General features: G+C 33.2%; 2 protein-coding genes and 1 pseudogene across 2 annotated transcripts; 1 reads left to right on the top strand and 2 right to left on the bottom strand.

Moving 5' to 3' along the window:
* The first annotated feature begins 680 nt into the window (after positions 1 to 680).
* LOC131172794 (disease resistance protein RPV1-like) lies at positions 681 to 4,505 on the top strand. Its single transcript, XM_058134317.1, has 5 exons — positions 681 to 1,165; positions 1,430 to 2,574; positions 2,659 to 2,903; positions 2,987 to 4,175; positions 4,444 to 4,505. Exons 1-5 carry the CDS (start codon positions 681 to 683, stop codon positions 4,503 to 4,505), a joined length of 3,126 nt encoding a protein of 1,041 aa, XP_057990300.1.
* A 1,845-nt stretch (positions 4,506 to 6,350) lies between these two features.
* LOC131168965 (uncharacterized) lies at positions 6,351 to 9,236 on the bottom strand. Its single transcript, XM_058134316.1, has 6 exons — positions 9,227 to 9,236; positions 9,090 to 9,146; positions 8,557 to 8,618; positions 7,883 to 8,024; positions 6,823 to 7,385; positions 6,351 to 6,683 (listed from the first exon to the last, which is right to left on the bottom strand). The coding sequence occupies exons 1-6, from the start codon at positions 9,234 to 9,236 to the stop codon at positions 6,351 to 6,353; spliced, it is 1,167 nt and encodes a 388-aa protein (XP_057990299.1).
* Positions 9,237 to 13,053: 3,817 nt separating this feature from the next.
* Positions 13,054 to 17,650, bottom strand: LOC110661583 (leucine-rich repeat receptor-like serine/threonine-protein kinase BAM1; annotated as a pseudogene).
* Between the last annotated feature and the right edge of the window lie 1,271 nt (positions 17,651 to 18,921).

Below are 18,921 nucleotides of genomic sequence, written 5' to 3'. Positions count from 1 at the left end.
AACCTTAATAAAAACTAAGTGACAAAGGGTGTTAATTAAGAAAGAAAAAAAAATTGAATTTCAAATTACGACCTTTTTTTTTAGCCAAACATGCCTTATTTTTCTTTTTTTATAAGTAAAAATTTTATTAATAAAAGATGAATAAAAATTTAGCACATTTTCTAGTATTTTTTTTTATGATAGGTGATAATTAATTTAATAATAATTTTTATTTTTAAAACTATAAAATTATAAATTTCATAAAGTGTCAAGTCAAAATTAATACTCTCAATCATGTCCTACGGTCGTAATTATATTTTTTAAAATAAAATAAAAGAAATGAGCTTAATAAAATGTGAAGTTGGTGAAGACTCCACATTGGTGGGAAGAAGCACGGTGGAAGAGCTGAAAGTAAAGGAAAAGCTTTTGTTAAAGCTGCAATGCTTCAATCCCACACGCCAAGTTTAGAATTGAATCCCAATCAATTATTAGACCCACTCTACTGTTTTGCATTTAATTGTGTGGACCAAATGGAGCTATACGATCCTTCCTGGAAGGCAAATCTGATGTTGACTAAAAGCTCTTCATTTGTTCATAAATTTCTTGCATCAGACTAGTTTACCCAAATATTCATCTCTTGTATTTTGCTTTCTCTACCTTCTCCAAACTCAGGTGCACAAGATCCTCTGTCATCATTGATCATGGCTTCTACTTCTTCCACTCCTCCAAATCAGGGGAAGAAATGGGATGTTTTTATTAGTTTTAGAGGCGACGATACGCGTTATGGTATTCTCTCCCATCTCTCTAAAGCCTTGAAGGACAAACAAATCAAGACTTTTACGGATGAAGAGCTCCATAAAGGAGAAGAGATCTCACCAGAGCTCTTGAAAATAATCCGGGAATCAAGTGTCTCAATAGTTATTTTCTCTGAAAATTATGCAGATTCTCCATGGTGTTTGGATCAGCTTGTTGAGATACTTAAATGCAAGGAAGAATCAGCACAAATAGTTTTACCGGTTTTTTACAAAGTAGATCCAACTGACGTTCAAAAGCTTTCAGGGAATTTTGGGAAGGCATTTGCTATTGCTATGCATGGGGAAAAAGGCAGTTCACAAAAGGTGGACAACTGGAAGCGTGCTTTGATGGAAGTAAGCAACTTAGCAGGATGGGATTCACAAAAAATCAAGTAAGTTAATTACTCTTTACTGCAGTTTTTCTAAGTTTGAATTTAAGGAAATAGAATCAAAATATAGAAACTTTTAATACAGTACATTAATCTTAATACTGAGCACTAATCGAAATATAGATAGCACTAATATTAAAATGGATATTTGTTACCTTATCCTAAAATCAAAGCATATTAATTATATATTACTATTTAGTTAGAGGTGTGGGTCTATCACTGTGATTCTATCATTACTCACTAGTGTTTGTTTTTATACGTGACTAGGTCTGAGGCCGAATTAGTTGATGGAATTGTCAATGATGTTTCAAACAAATTTAGCGATATGTCTAAAAGTGATGATTCTTATGATCGCAACTTGATTGGAATTAAACTGCGTGTGGAAGAAGTGGAACGGTTGTTAAATGAGAAGCAGATTGTAGGAATTTGGGGGATGAGAGGCATTGGCAAAACAACTATTGCACAAGAAGTATTTCATCGAAACAAGAATAAATTTGATGGTCATTGTTTCGTTGAAAATGTTAGGGAAACAATGACAAAGCAATCATCAAATTCAGTGCGAGTCAAAATCATTCAACAATTATTAAGGGACAAACATGTAGACAGTTTGAATGATTCTACTAGGAGAAGGCTTAAGAGTAAGAAGGTATTGATTGTTTTTGATGATGTAGAGGATCGAAACCATTTAAAAGATTTAGCAGGAGAGTGTGATTTGTATGGTGAGGGAAGTAGAATCATCATAACTAGTAGAGATTCACTTGGTTTATCAGAAGAAGACATATATAAGGTTGAGAAGTTAATTGATTCTCAAGGTCTGAAACTCTTTAGCTTACATGCCTTCGAGCAAAATCGTCCCAAGGAAGAATATAAGGTGCTATCAAAGAAGGCGACAATCTATGCTGGAGGCAATCCACTAGCTCTTAAAGTTTTGGGATCTCATTTATTTCGTAGGACGATAGAAGAATGGGAAAGCGAATTGGAAAAATTGAAAGGCAAATCTCTTAAAAAAATTGAAGATGTTTTGAAAAGAAGTTATGATGGGCTAGAAAAGAATGAACAGGAAATATTTCTTGATATTGCATGTTTCTTCAAAGGGGAAGATAAAGATAAGGTTGAGAGAAAATTAAAAGCATTTGGTTTCTATCCAGAAAGTGGAATACCTCGTCTAATTGAGAAGTCTCTGATAACTATTTCAAACAATAGGGTAGATATGCATGACTTGCTAGAGCAAATGGGCAAGGATATTGTTAATGAGGAATGCAAACAGCCTGGCGGACGCAGCAGGTTGTGGAATTATGAAGATATTAGTTATGTATTGACAACAGAGACGGTAAGGACCAAATTAATCAATGAAGCTTTGATCATTATCATATTTGAATTTTGTAAGAATTGTAGATCTCGTGACGAATTAAGTATTAATCAATAATCCTTTTTGCTGTTATTTTACTAGGGAACCGACAATGTTGAGGCCATATCGTTTCGTCCTTGTGGGAGAGGTATTTTGAGGCCAAGTGCCATGGCCTTTACGAAGATGTGCAATCTTAGATTCATCGAAGTCTATGAAATGTCGAACAAAGTGCTCCTTCCTAAGAACTTTGAATTTTGTCCACAAGCACTAAGATATCTTTACTGGGATGATTATCCTCTGGAATCTTTGCCATTAAATTTTTGGCCAAAGAATCTTGTAGAACTTCATATGCGTGGGAGCAAACTCATACAACTGTGGAATGGAGGAGATAAGGTACAGTTTATAAATTTTAGATACATTTTATAGAAGTTAATTTGTATCTTCTAATTTATTGATATTTTTCTATTTAATTACAGCCTTTTGGAAGTTTGAAATTGATGGACCTTAGCGACTCTGATGACCTGATCAGGATTCCGAACCTGTCTAGTATTGCCCCAAATCTCGAGTTTTTATATTTAAATTTCTGTGGGAGTTTGGTTGAAATTCCCTCTCTTCAAAATCTGACCAAGCTTACTGAACTTGATCTAAGTGACTGCCATGAAGTCAAAGATTGTCCAGAGATTCCGTGTAATATAAGGATTCTAAAATTAGACGGAACTGGAATAGAACAACTGCCCTCATCAATTAAGCATCTGTCTCAACTTGTCATATTGTTCTTGGATGGGTGTACAGCACTCGAGAGTCTTCCAAGCAGCATTGGCAATTTGAAACGTCTTGAAGAACTTGATCTAGCTGAATGTTCAAGACTCGTGACTATTCCAAGCAGCATAGGCGAGTTGAAATGTCTTGAAAAGTTAGTTCTCCGGAATTGCTCAAATTTAGCAAGTCTTCCAGAAAGCATCAAACAACTTTCGAAGTTGAAACTGCTTGATTTAAGCGATTGCGAGAGTCTTAAGAGTTTGCCAGAGCTTCCGTCATGCTTAAAATTATTAAAAGCAATTGATTGCCACTCTCTGGAATCTGCATCAATTTCTTTCAATTTCTTAGAACATGAAGATGAAAATGAAGAAGCAGATAAAAGTGAACATGAAAATGAAGAAGCACATAAAAGTGAATCTGAAGATTGCAAATTTCTTGATTTTAGTAATTGCGTCAAATTGAATGAGAAAGTAATGGAGGATGTTTTTGAAGCGCACCTGTTGGGTCAGAAAGTTACATTATTGATGGCAGGAGGTGAAGTGCCAGAAAGGATGAGGTATAAGAATAAAGGATCTTCGCTTTCCTTCAAACTTGACCTTCGTCACGTAATTGCCTTCTCTTTCTGCGTTGTTCTTCGTCCCAGCGGTTTTATTCATTTTCCTGGATTTGAAGTGGATTTCATATGTGAATCTGGAAATAGGCGGGAACGTAATGCGTTCAACTTATTTAGCTATAAGGACGTTGGGAATTGGAATGGTTATCATGCAAGTCCGTATCTTTGGGACTCATCACACGTGTTGCTTTCATTCAATGGATTGAGGACACGTTTTGATGAAGAGTGTTTCGTTAAGGCCTCATTTTGCTTCACCGATAACTGTCACGTGGATGAGGAGAAAATTATGGAGTGTGGGGTCCTTCCTATATATAGTAGAGATAAAAGGAGAAGCAGAAATGAAAAGCATCAAGATGACAAATCGAAGAGAAGAAGAATAAATAATGAGGAGGAAGCTTCTTCTTCTTCTTCACTCGATCTAAATCTCTCTCTATCTCTTCCTGCTTCCTCTTAACCAAACCCCACTCACTTTCACAACAGGTATAACTCATTTCTAGTTTGCCGTTACTTTTTAGCATTCTTAATTGCTTTACTCTTACAAATAACCGCAATCTTTTGCAGCTCTATCATCTGCCGCTCTATTGTCATTTGAGAGAGGGAAGACTATACAGGAGAATAATTAAGCTCAAATCAGGGGAAAAACAACAGGTGAAATATTAAATAGTATCTTCGTTGTATGTAATGTGAACAATATTACAATATAATATGTTGTTATGTGAACATATAATCTATTCTGTCATCCACATTACAACATTAGCTTCCAAATCTAACGATTGACTGAAACTGAACCCCACTTCACTCCCAAATCAACTAAGATACACATTGCAAATAAACTACAACTCTCTAACCTGAAGAACAAATAGCCTTTATAATTATAACAGGCTTATAATGGAAAGCTAAAGAAATGATAAAATAAGGACGAGGAACAACAACATCACATTAGAGTAGAATAAACATTGTAAATAACTAAAAAACCTCTAAAATGCCTATGGTACAGGAACAACAGGAATTGAATTTTCTATTGGCTTCTTTACATAATTACTCTTTGGATTGTAGCCGTGGAGAGAGAGATTCTTCATTAGATTGATAAGAGTCATGGGATTAGTAGTTTTCTTGATCGTCAAATCATCATCACATTTCCTATCTCCTGCTTTTATATGCTTCTGCACGATAAAAATAGAGTTGCAAAATTAGCAACTAAAAATGAACAAACATTAAGCAGAATTCAGCTAACTTCCATAGCAGTCGGCAAATTTAAAATGGAGCACTAATACAATTCACAGCAGTCATTCAATTTTAGTTAAAGTATCTAGGCAAGACTTAAGGTTTAGTTGTTGTTGTATCTAGGCAAGATCCCTAACATTGCACAGCAAAATTCATAGAATTCAGCTACTAGTCCAAAACTGATAACAATAAGATCATGATTTTAACAATAGCAAAATTTAGGGAATAAATGCATCTTCTCAGAAGATGCAATGGTCAAACCTGAATTGTTGACAAAACTATAAGGCTAGTTTTCGAGAGTGAACTTGCAGAAACTCACCATTTTCGTGTATCTCCATTTGCAAAGTTGCAGGCTTATTGTTCTTTTTAGTGTGTAGAGATTTCTCTCGATTTTCATAGAAATTGAAGTCATCTAACTATGAGGTCTTAGCTGAATAACTCTTAAATATATTCAGCATTTCCAAACCTTGCTAAAGTCCAATCTGCAAATTATTATAACAAATCGTGTCAATCCAACCTTTAATATATTCAACAAGAACAGAGGCCACCATGCACAAGTTTCTATTCTAGCAGCATCTTTTGCCAGATATATTGAAATATCAAGCCTAAATTGTATAGTACAACCACTGAAAATAACAAAAAAATGGCAACATACTCTGCTAAGTTGAGTTTTTAATGCAGCGGAACCATATGCACAGCATATTGCAGAAGACTTCCACAAATAGAAGCTGTTGTGTAAGAGAACAGGTCTTTTCTCAAAAACACGAACTTCAAAAATAGAGAGTAGTTTTTTTTTTTTTTTTTTTTTTTTGAGGTTAACATGAACTTAAAAATATTTCTGCTCCATTCCCAACATGACAAGGTCAGGTATAACAAATATTCATTGTAAAGCAGTACTACCATGAAGTAAACACAATTTTCGACAATCAATATGTATTTAGTTCTAGCCATATTTCTTAAAATATAATAAAACAAATTAGAAGATGTAAATGTAGAGCAGACTGGCTTTCACAACAGAAACACCAGAAGACAATTGAGTTCTAAAGCAAAGGAGATACCTCTTGAGTGTCTCTGCTATAAGTTACAGGCCGCCTACCATTATTTTCAAGATCTCTGTTCTGCTTCACGGAATGCTGCATCTAACTTCTTATTGCCATTTGGAGTGCTTGCCTATACATCATATTTAATGCTCTTATGAATGTCATCTTCATTGTAAGATTTGATAACATAGAACTTAGCATCTGCTACTTAGTTTCAAAATCTGGTTTGTTATACTGATCCCTTTGTACAGTGATTCCCAAGTCTTCCTTGACAACAGTCTCCAGAGAAGGAAATTTGTTAGAGCCCCTAGGACCAGAAGTTAGTTCATTTGAGGTTTCAAAATCACTGTTTTTATAGAATCTGTCTCCAGATTTATTTCTATCATTTCCATTCCATATCCTTCCGTTCTGTCTATAGTTCATAAGACAATTATGCGGGAATGGACCATGTTTTTGGATAGAAAAAGGAGGCAAATTTCCTACAGGATGGTATCCTTTCGAGAGACCTGCTGAGAAATCAGAACCCAATGCAGACACCTGTAACAAAAAAAGTTAAATCAGCAAAAAAACTCAAAACTGAAGACTAGTGATGACCAACAAGCACAACAAACTTCAAAATCAATTCTTTTTGGGAAAGTTTAAAGATATAGACATAAAAAGTAAGAATATTTCATACCTTGTTTAAAGGTCTGATTGCTTGTGTATTTGTAGACTTAGAGGATTTGCCAGCGGTATTGTCATTAGACTTCATAGAGTTAAAACCACTGGACTTGGCAAAAGTGGAAGCTGATCCATATTTTCCATTTTGAGAACCAGTATTGCCATTTGAGACATCACTAAAATATGCTGAATCCCATGAATAGCGAGGCATGGCTTCTAATCCATAGAAAACAGGATGTGGAAGGTATCCAGGTGAAGAAAAATATGCTTGTTGACCAACACTTTGCCCATCTACCCCAACCACTGCCCCAGAAGCATATGGATTATAGCAGGTAAATAATAGACTAGTGATCCATTGTCTGATTGCATCCCTGATGTGATCAACCGATACACTAGTATCAATTATCAACAAGACACAATTATACAAAACTACCCTTATCAGCCAAGCAGAACTAGACATAGTTTTGCCTAATTTTTGCAAATAGAAATGAAAGTATACGTCAGAAGAACATACCATATGAGATCCATGTGCTTGAAAATAACCATGATCATCCAATTGTGTGAAGGATCCATTATACTCTGCAACAAAGAGTAAGTTTAAGAAATAAGATACCATAAATTAATCTAATTCTCAAATTATAAACTTCAGAGCTGCAAATCAAACTGAAAAAAAAAAAAATCTTTAATTGAAGCAAAGTAAAGTAACTTAATATTTTCAAAATTATCATGCTTGAAGACGTGCTAAAGTATTATCTTTTCATTTTTCACATGATTGCACCATTAGCCTAAAAAATGATTCTGACTATATGGAAGTCAACTAAGAAATATGAGTACTTAATCACAAGGCCGATTAACATCATCCTATGCAATACATTGAGGAGTATATTACCAGACATCTCAAGTCTCAACTTTACTGAAAAACTATTATATGAGTACTTTTAACTAAGATTATGGCATTCCATTTAATTGACTTTATCACAACTCCAAAAGATTATATATAAGAAGAATATATAACCGTCTCAATATCCCACCTGGGTAGTAATAATTGTAACTACTAGTCGGTAGATTGTAAATACCGAGGTCTCCAACAGACTCTTGGTCAGTCTCCCCTTTGATACTAGAATTACCATCTACTTCACCTTTGGTATTAGAAGTAGCATCCCGTGAAAAGCAACTGAATGATGTTGAGCCACATGGTAATCCATCTTTTCCAGAAGCCTGAAAACAAAGACATACAAAGGAAAATAAGATAATAAAAAGATAATCTTGTTCTACTAAGCATTAAGTAAGTTTGTTGTTAAAATAACCATCTAATCTTGTTCTACAAAGCATTAAGTTTGTTGTTAAAATAACCATCTACCATGCACAGAATATATTTGTGCAATGTGGATGCCTAGAGATACACATACAGAGCCACAAAAATCTAAGATCCAAAAAATTTAAATAAAACACTAGCAATCCTTTTAAACAAGAAGAATGGATCTCATGGTACTCACACAAATAGATCATATTCTTGAACTTAAGTTATAATGACCAAAAACATATTTCCTTGACCTTTTAGTGTTTTATAATTCTCAGTAATCCAATGCATACCATACACCAAACCGCAAAGTGAAAGTTGGCACAACTACAAGAAAGATAGGAATCCACAATAAATTAAAACCAAGCCTTTTCACCTTCATAACGCCATTTTTCCAAGCAATTATCCACAAGGAAGAAAACAAAAGCAACATAGATTAATATGACATACCACATCACGCCCAGCCAATTTCCTAATGGACTCCGACTTCAATCCTGTAGGAACAGATTCAGCTGCATTATATAGTTAAGAATACAATACTTATTCAATTAGCCAACAAATCATGGAGTTGCCAACAATATCTACACCATTAAACAGTCAATACAGAATTTTTCTTTTTTTTTTTTCCACAGGACAAAGCCAATACGCAATTTTAGCAGCAAGAGGAAGGACTGAAAGGGGCGAAAAGGGCATAAATCAAACAAGCCAAACAATTTACTTTCCATAAAATCAAAATCTTGATCATCCACGATAATTATTACCCATCTTCAATATAAAATGAACAACCCAGATTTTTTTTTCCCATTTTCAGTTAAAAAAAAGTAACACAAATGAAATTAAAAACAGAACCCACAATAGCTTTATATTTAAAAAGTTGGGGGGGGGGGGGGGGCGGCGGCGGCGAGGGATGGTGGGGTTGGGGAAGGAGGGGGAAGAAGAGGAGGAGGGGGAAAGGGGAAAAGAAACCCAATAAGAGAGGATACGTTTCTCAAGTTCTGTTCCAGCGGCAATCGTCGACCGATAAAAGCCCAAGTTAACACCTGCAAACAGAGAGACAAAATAAATAGCAAAAGTGTTAGTCAAAGTCAAAGCACCAGTACTTTTATACCAAAAGTCTTACGATTTAGCATTGTATTTTGATGGATGAAATTATTTTTTTTTGAATAAAAATATTATTTTAAATATTATTAAAAAATAATTTAAAAAATTATTTTATTATTTTTATATTTTTATAATTAAAATAAATTAAATTTAATTTTTAATTATTTTTTTAATATTTTATAATTAATATATTTTAAAAATAACTTTTTTAATAATAATTTTAGTAGCAATATCAACCCAACCTAATTCAATCCCTATCGATAAAATAAAATATTTATTCTTATAAAAATTGAATTTTATTGTTTTCCTTTTAATAATAAATTTTTTTAAAAAAAAAAATCTCATCTTCAAAAGCAAAAACGCTGGTTGCACGCTATCCAGTGTCTTCCAGGCACACGTTGGCAACTTACACAGAACGGGAAAAAAAGAGATTCAGATTCCTCTTATTATTAATTAATTAATTAACTAATTAATGGAAAGCATAAAATTCTATTTTATTATTATCTTTTGATAGTTTTTTTTTTCTTTTGAGATAAAAATCAAACAGAAAATGGAATTTTGTATATAAATTATATAAAAAAAAATCCCTGGAGAGAAAAATCAAATGCAAAATCTCAACTTTTTTTTTTTCAAAAAAAGAGATCTTTTTGAGTAAAAGTGGGAAATTCAATATATATCTTACAGAAAACAAACAACTTTCAAAGATTTTTCGTTTTTAAAGAGGGGGGGAGGGAAATCTGCTTGGTTGGAGAGAAATCGTGAGAAAATGAAATTTCATGACTTCAAGTCCGCATAAATAGAATATCAATTTGCAAAATGGAACATTAAAAAAGAAGTCACCGAATCAAACTACTCATAGAGAGCAAAAAAATTAAAACTTTTCATTTCCTTTGATACGCATACGCTACAGAGGAAGCAACAGAGGACTAAAAATGAAGAAAAATGAGAAATCGGAAGTGGACCTAGAAGGGATGGATCGAGGCCGATACGAAACCGAGAGACCCGATCTGATGTGTCCAGAAAACCGCTTTTCAGTAGAGTAGAAAAGCGGTTTTCCAGAGAAGGAAAGAAGAAGAAGCAGTGAAAGTAAGGTCGAGAAGGAGAAGAGGGAAACAAAATGGTCTAATTATGGAAGGATCGGACAGGTCAGATGAGTTCCTGGTTTGAAAAGAGGAAATAGTGACCGTTGGATGTAGGGTTTAAAGACAAAAAGGGTGGGAAAGCGCCAATATTTTGGGAGTGCGTCCAGTTTTGTGCTAACCTTGTTAGGAAATTAAATTCTCTTTGTTGTTTTTTTTTTCCTCTTTTTTCCAACATGTTTAATAATGAAATATAGTTAGTTTTAAAAAATAACGAAATAAAATTAAAAAAATTATATTTTATGGGTATATTTTGGCTAGTTACCGATTCAAATCAGATTAATTTTGAGTTGAAATCGGCAATTCAAGATTTAATTAGGTAATAATTAGGTAATAAAATTAATCTTGATTTGATTCTAATTTTAGTTTCAAGTTTAAAAATGTTTTAATTCACATTGTACCTTATAAAATTATCATTTTTTTTTAAATCTGATTTCAATAAGATTAAAATTGTCTATTCGAACCATCAATAATAAGAGAAAAAAAATTAAAAGCCATCACTATAAATTATAATCAGTTTGATTCTAATTCAAACCCTTAAATTATTAATTTGAGCCAATTTCATATTTCAATTTCGATATAATTCAAGATTTATCTAGGTAAGTTCAATGTTATTTTGTTATTGATTTGAAAAAAAAATAGATATTAATTTGATTGGTGAAAGATATAATTAAAAATGAACAAAATATATAAATTATAATTTACATTAATTATATATCATTTATAATGATATGGCTATATTTATATATTTTATGATATATTAAAAGTTTTTTAATATAATTCATTAATTAAAATGTCTATGGTTTAAAAAGATAATGTAAATATAATCATTAATATTTTTATATAAATAAGAAAATATTTATATGTAATGAATTTCTAGTATGAAATATTAATTAATTGTTGAGAAAATAGTTCATACCTACATGAGGGATGCTCCATGTGATTTTACTTCATATTATTTTGAAATTTGATGATATGCGTCTGTATTTTATTCATTTTAATTTTTAGTTTATATTTTATTTTTTTTAATTATTATAAATTGATATATATAAAATACAAAAATAATTACTCTAGTTAACATTATTGTTATAAGAATCGGATCGGTTTAATTAGAAGAGAACTAATAATCAAGTTGATTTAGATAATAAATATGAAATGTTAAAAAATTAGGGTTCATTGGTTACACAGTCGGATTTCAAACGATTTAATTAACCAATTTAAAATAAAAATAATAAAAATAAAAAATAGTGTGCTAGGAGATTTGAACAAATGGTTGGTAATCAACTTTAGAGTATATATATATATATATATATATATTCATGATTGTAACAATATATTATTAGTATTATTTTTAATATATTGTTAATTATATAAAATATAATTAATATTTATTTAATAATATACCCATTAAATCTCAGTTGAAATAAGAATAGATTTAGTATGGGGGCAATGGGGCGCTGCTCTCAATTTTCCTTTTAAAAGATAATTTTTATATAAAATTTTAATATTATCCTATATTTAAAGATATTAATTTGCCCTACATTTAAAGATGTGTCCCATAATTTCTTTTGTTAAATAATTTTCTCTTGTTCCATTAAAGTTTGGATGATTCTATTAATTGAAATAAATTTATTAGTTTTCTTAGGAAAAATAAATTTATTAATTGAATATATATACAAGTGAAAATGAGTATTTTTTATGTTTATATATTACCCCTATTAATAAGAATTTATAAATTCATTATTGATTTAAATCTTAAATTTTTAATATTTTTTTTTTTGGCAAATTTAAAAAACACGCTCAGAGCAATTTAAAGCTAACCTTTTTATTTTTCAAAAGTTGAGAGTTCTCAGCTTCTAGTGGAAATTTAATTTTTTTTTTAATTATAAATTTAAAAAATTGGGGATGGAAAATACCAGCGTCAGCTTGCACATTCGATGGAAAATTTAGAACAATTATTTTATATTTATTTTTATTATTTTTATATAGATTAAATTTTTTATCTTTTAAATTTTTTAATGAAAATTTCATAATAAAAAATAAAAATATAATAATATAACAAAAATATTAATTAAAGATATGAAATCATTTGAAATTGGTTTAATCATATGGTTATTTTTATCATTTTTAATATTATATTATATTTTTTTAATATATTAAAAGAATATATAGAATATAATATTATATTTTCATATTAAAAAGCATAACATATTTAAATATTATTTTTATTTATTAATATTAATATTATTCTTAAAAATAATATTTTTTAAAGAAAAAAAAAAGAGAATTAACATGATAGAGAATGTCATGCAGTAATATTATGAAAAAGAATATCACATGTCAACTCCTTGAAATCATCTATTTTAATATATGGATTCAGTGTTTAATTAATAAAATAAAAATAGGGTTTTTGAGTTTAAATTTATTTTTCTAATTTCTTTAAAAAATTATTATATGGGATGCTTTAGATTTGCATTGGCTTCACATATTTAGAAAGAATTTTTCTTGAATCTATAACATAGTATATGATGAAATTTACTTATTAAATATATAAATCTCACGTACTTATGTCTTAGTTTCGAAGTGAATCGAGTTTACATATTATTAATGCCATCACTTCATATCTATAAACATTGATTATAACACGAAGGGGGGACAAAATGTAGAGGTGGGGCAAAAAATGAAGTAATGTAAAGCAATCAAATATAGCATTTGTATAGAGAAGAGTATATAATACAAAAAGCATTCATGATCCCTTTAATAAAAGATTGCAAGCTCTCCACCTAAGGAGGACACTCCTTAAAAAGAAGGTAACCCACAAATTATTCCTACATCTATATGCCTAATTCTATGCCCAAGAATTATAAAGAAAAAAATTATTCTTTGCACATTAATAAAAAAAAAAAAGCTATAACAAAGATCAAGCCAATTTAAAGACAGCATTAAAATTCAAAGGGAAAAAGAAAATTATTCAAGCTTAAACTAAAAGATCTTGTTTGGATTTTGCAAGGATTTTCTCATTTTCCCCATTTTTCAATTGTTGGGAAACAATAGAAGATGATGAAGAATGGTAATTTGGACAGTTACGAGGAAATTCAGAGAGCATTTGAATTAATTCTCTCATTGTAGGACGTTCAATGCTATTTTCTTGGCAACACTGTCGTCGTCCTGTTAGGCACCATTGGCACCATTGTTAGTCTTGGATCAACAATGCGCATCACATCTTCTCTCCGATTATTCGTTACTCTTTTGCTCCATTGTACAATATCCACCCCTTCGCCGAAATCACCCACCGGTCGTCGTCCTGTTAGCAGCTCCAAGAGAACAACTCCAAAACTATACACATCACTCTTCTCGTCCACCTTCAATGTGTATGCATATTCTGCAATATGAACAAAATTTAGTCATGACATAGCTAAACCATGGGATGAGGCCCATAAGACCACCACAATCCAAGCCCAAACACAACCCAATTTGCAGCATCTTCATCTTGGGATTAAGTAAAGTACCCCCCAAAAAAAATCATAGATATTAGGTCAAAGGACAAAGACAAAAAGAGATGCCAAACTTGCCAAGAAAGCTCAAAGCAGCCAAAGAAGACTGGTAGATGGGAAGAAGAAGAAGAAGAAAAATACGTTTTACACGTAAGACCAAAATCAGCTAGTACACGAAAGATTAGTGTTGTAAATAGGTGTGCATGCATAAATGTGTCGGTTAGCTTTCACTAATCTCAATGTGCTGTTACTTTAGAATCATTATCAGACTGAAAATAAGCAACAATGTGTCAGATTTGGACCTCCAAGATTGCTAGATCAGAGTTTTTCGTGGGTCCCAACAAAGTGCTTGGGCTCTTTTGTTTCTGTGTGATGTTGTGTTGTGAATACCAAGAAAACCTATGCGCCTGTCTCCCTTTGGCACAAATCACGGGTGGTTTTTCTGCTCTCACTTTTTTTTTTTAATTTAAGAGTTTGAAGTCGAGATCCTATAGTTTCTCAATGACTTCAGTTTCACTGAGGTAACACTATTGCGTACAGTACCACTTATAAGGGATCAAAAGTCAGCTATACGTGGCTTGTAACTGTTCTTACCTTGGGAATATCAGATGGTTGCTGTTCATCTTGAGTTCTTGAATTATTCAGACAATTTTGACATTACAAGAAAAATTTACTACACACAAAATAACTAACTGAACTAACAAGGTCACTATCAATCATCAATCATCTACAGTATCACTGTGCACAAAATCAGAAAGCAAGCATTAGTAATGTGTGTAAAAATGTGATGCAGTGGTTAAAAACTGGCTTAGTGGTATCATTTAATTGCAAATATAGTGAAGTAATGAACTTACCGGGTGCTATGTAGCCATAAGACCCTGCAATTGCTGACATACATTCTGATGCTCCCCCATCAATAAGGAATTTTGCTAATCCGAAATCTGCAACATGTGCTTCGAAGCTCGAATTTAACAGAATATTGTTGGATTTTACATCTCGATGAACGATCAATGGTGAACAATCATGGTGGAGGTAGCATAGGCCTTTAGCAGCCTCAATGGCGATTTTGTACCTCAAATTCCAACCCAAGAAAGAACCCTTTTTGCCATGTAAGGCTTCTCCTAGGCTTCCATTTCTCATGCACTCATAAACCAACAAGTTGGTTTCTTTGTTGGAGCAGAAAGCAAGCAATCTAACGATGTTTCGATGCCTAATGCTGCCTAGTGTTTGAATTTCTGCTCTAAAGCCATGGTCATGGCTATTGGTGCCAAAACCAAGTAGTTTTTTAACTGCAATTTCAACCCCATTTGGCATTTTCCCATGGTATACAATCCCAGCTCCTCCTCTACCAATTACGTTTCCATCTTTTACACATTCCAGGATGTCTGTGACAGTGAATTCTAGCTTTTGGAAAGCTGTCATCTTCCAAGAATCTGAGCTGTTTTTCTTGAAAGACTTGGCCTTTATTATGGCAGCAGTTGCAAATATCAGAGAGCATATCAGCAAGCCTAAAGCGAAGATGAGCTTGAAATCACTGGGGGCTTTCCTGGTGTGTTTGTGATGGTGGTGAAATTGCAAGGATTGTTAAGTAGAGGACCACAGAGTTGAGGATTTCCTGCAAAAGAGGAGGCATTAAAGAGGGAGAACTGACCGGATTCTGGGACCTTTCCGGAGAAATCATTGAAAGAGAAATCAGCAACAGTGAGGCTTTTCATGGAACCAATGGATTTTGGTATTGTTTGGTTCAAGTGGTTTCTTGACAAGTTCAAGTAATTCAAGATATGGATGTTGGATATCTCTGGTGGGACTGAACCAGAGAGGTTGTTCTGGCTCATGTCAAGGGAAGTGAGATGGAAACAGTTTCCTGTTTCAGGTGGAATTGCACCTGAGAGTGAATTTCTGCTAAGATCAAGCATTAGTACTTGCTGGAGTTCTCCTAAGGAAGTTGAAATTGGACCTGAGAATTGATTTCCACTGAGCAGAAGGATTTGAAGGGAAGAGAAATTTGAAAGCGAAAATGGCAGAGGACCCGAGAGGAGATTGTTTGACAAATTGAGTTGGCCTAATTTAACAGGTTTAGATGAACTATTACCATTCTCTGATAAATTCCCTGACAGGACGTTGTTCTGCAACTCTGCTAAATTCAACCGAGGCAAGTAAATGAAACCATTTGGAATGCTTCCATTCAAGTAGTTCTGCCCCAACCTCACTCTAGTGAGACTATAACATGTCCCCAAACCTTCTGGGATTGGACCAAACAGGAAATTCTTCAAGAGAATGAGAATCCTCAACTGATTAGAGGAACACAAGTCTTGCGGGATTGTACCAGTGAGCTTATTTGAGGACAAATCAAGAATGTGAAGCTTCCCATTTTGACCAAGTTTTTGAGGAATCTCACCGGTGAAATTGTTCATCCACAGCCCCAGCGCTTCCAAATTAGGCAATTCCGCGACATAGTCTGGAATGGAACCGTGTAGTCTATTCAAGAAGAGATTGAAGAGCTTCAGTTGCTTGAGATTGATGAACTCAAATGGGATTTCACCAGTGAGTGCATTGTTGGAGAGGTCAAGATTCACCAAGTTGGTCAGGTTGCCTAACTCCTTTGGAATAGAACCTGAAAAATGATTGGCATGCAAATATAGAGTATCAAGCAGCTTCAGGTTTCCAAGCTCCCTCGGAACTAGACCATCTAGTCCACAGTCTGGTGAATTCATGTGAACTAGATTCACCAAATTTCCAAGCTCTGCAGGAATCCCACCTTCAAAAACATTGTAATACCCCAAGTAAATCTCCCTCAAGTTAGTGAGGTTTCCTAATTCAGCAGGGATTTTTCCATGAAGATCATTTCCTGCGAGTGATAGATACTCCAACCCCACTAGTTTCCCATAGCTTGCAGGGATTTTGCCATAGAAATAGTTGCCACCAAGATCCAAGTACTTGAGTTTTTTCAGGCTCAAAATCCCAAGAGGAAGGAAAGCAGTGAAGTTATTATTGTAAGCATCAAACACTTCCAAGTTTTCCATTTCAGAGTAGTTCCAATCCAAGCCACCATTGAATTGATTGTTTGAGATGTTAAGAAACAGAAGATTACTCAACCTGAAAATCTCAATGGTACCGGTGAAGTTGTTTCCTGCAAGAGACAAGTTGGTGAGCCTATCAATCCTTGAAATCAGAGGTGAAACAGAACCTGACAGATTCAAATCTGTCAAGTCCAATGACACAACTCGCCCGCGAGAGCAACCAACTCCAGCCCACGAACAAACTGATCTTGGATTCGATGAATTCCACGTGCTCAAGACTGGTTCAGGGAAAGCAAATCCTTGTTTAAGCACAACTAAAACGTTAAAATCATTAAGTAAAGAAGTAGAACAAGAGGTGCTAAGAAGAGAGAGTAGGGTTAAAGCAATGAAGGGGACCATGTTTTGGTGAAAACTTACTCAGGGGAATTGAGTGTGGAAGGAATTGAAGCAAAGACAAAGGGATTTAAGCACCTGGGTATCAATGAATTTTCTACGAAAGGAAGGAAAAGTGAAAGAAATCTGAGAAACTTCAAGTGTGCGTGGGCTGAAGGAATCAAACATCTTCACAGAAAGAGTCTTGAAATACAAGGAAGAAGCTAAGCCTCCCCTTTTCTTTGCTTCTCTTTTCTGTTCATTCTTTTCCTTTGCTTTTCTTTTATTTCCCTTTAACAAGAAAAGAGAAGGAAGAGAAGAAGAGGGATATTGAAATTCCGGAGGAAAATGTTCTTGATTGTTTTCTATTCTTCTGTGTCTTAAGTCTCCTTAAGCTGAGAAAGCTAAAAGAACACTAAAAAAAAAGAAAGCAGAAATTAAGGAAAAGAGGAGGAGGAGAAGGGTCTTGCTAAATTATTTTTTATTAACAGTAATTATGTTTATAAAGAAAAAAATAATAATAAAGCCGTTGGATAACAGAAATTTAAAGTTGAGAATAGGGGGAGAAAAAGTAAAGTTGGATGCTGCTGCTGCTGCTACTTCTCTTTCTTTCAATTTTTTTTCTTTAATTCATATGACGAAAATGCCCTTTAGCTTTAATCAAAGGATGCACCTTATTGCTTTGAATGGGAGATGTTGGAATTGCACTCTCAATCATTTAAAATGGCTGCATTGTCCTGTTGCTTTTAATGAATGACAACCATAAATGTATCCTCTGATTTTTACAATGACTACTCTTTATTATGATGTCAAATTAGTGGACAGAAAATCATTTGATGCATGACACTATTACGATGTTATTTTTACTTTGTATAACCTCAAATCTTTTATTAATGAGGTTTATTAACATTGGAAAAGTAGTTTTTTTTTTCTTGACAAATTAAGAGGTAATGGTGATTAGCGTACTAGTGGAATCTCTCTTCGTGGCTTAAACTCGTGAGCTCCAAATCATAATGAGTCTCTTTTCAGACTGCAGTGGGTGTTTCAAGTCATTCTCTATTTATTATCCACAATGGGTGTTTCAGTGATGAATTATTAGTTTTTCAAGCAGAGAATGACTGAAAAAGGCAAGAGAATGGCTCTTTTTGGTAATGGGTATTGATAAAATGCTGTATAATGCAAGAAAAGCATCAGAAGTAGCTGTATGACCCCAAATTTCCTCCAAGCGGTTTTTTTTATTTTTTAGCAATGGATTTTATTAATTATGAGACAGAAAAAACTTAGTATAAATCACTTGATCAAACCCGAACAATAGGCTTCCAGATAAAACTTAAACCTAGAGGTCACCTGTGGTTGACTCAAAAGCCGAGTCCTCGGCAATGACTGCCGTGGCTATGGTGGTTGTAAGAGGGTTTTATCTTATAATTTTAAGCTTTTTTCAGTATACAAGTAAAAGAACTAAGCATCATTTGACAACTGGTTGGATACCTTTGGGAAATACATCTCATTCAGAAATCATAATGTACAGAGAAATTCCATTACCAAGAGTAGTACTAGAGCTATCCAATCTTCAGTCCTTGTTATGACAATATATATATATATATATATATATATATATATATATATATATATATATGCAAGGGTGACATAGAAAAGCACATTTAGCTCCTAGATGATGCATAGAGGACC

This window comes from Hevea brasiliensis, chromosome 14 (assembly GCF_030052815.1).
Source record: "Hevea brasiliensis isolate MT/VB/25A 57/8 chromosome 14, ASM3005281v1, whole genome shotgun sequence".
NCBI lineage: Eukaryota > Viridiplantae > Streptophyta > Magnoliopsida > Malpighiales > Euphorbiaceae > Hevea > Hevea brasiliensis.
Note: the sequence above shows the minus strand (reverse complement) of the source record. Positions and strands in the feature narration are given on the sequence as shown.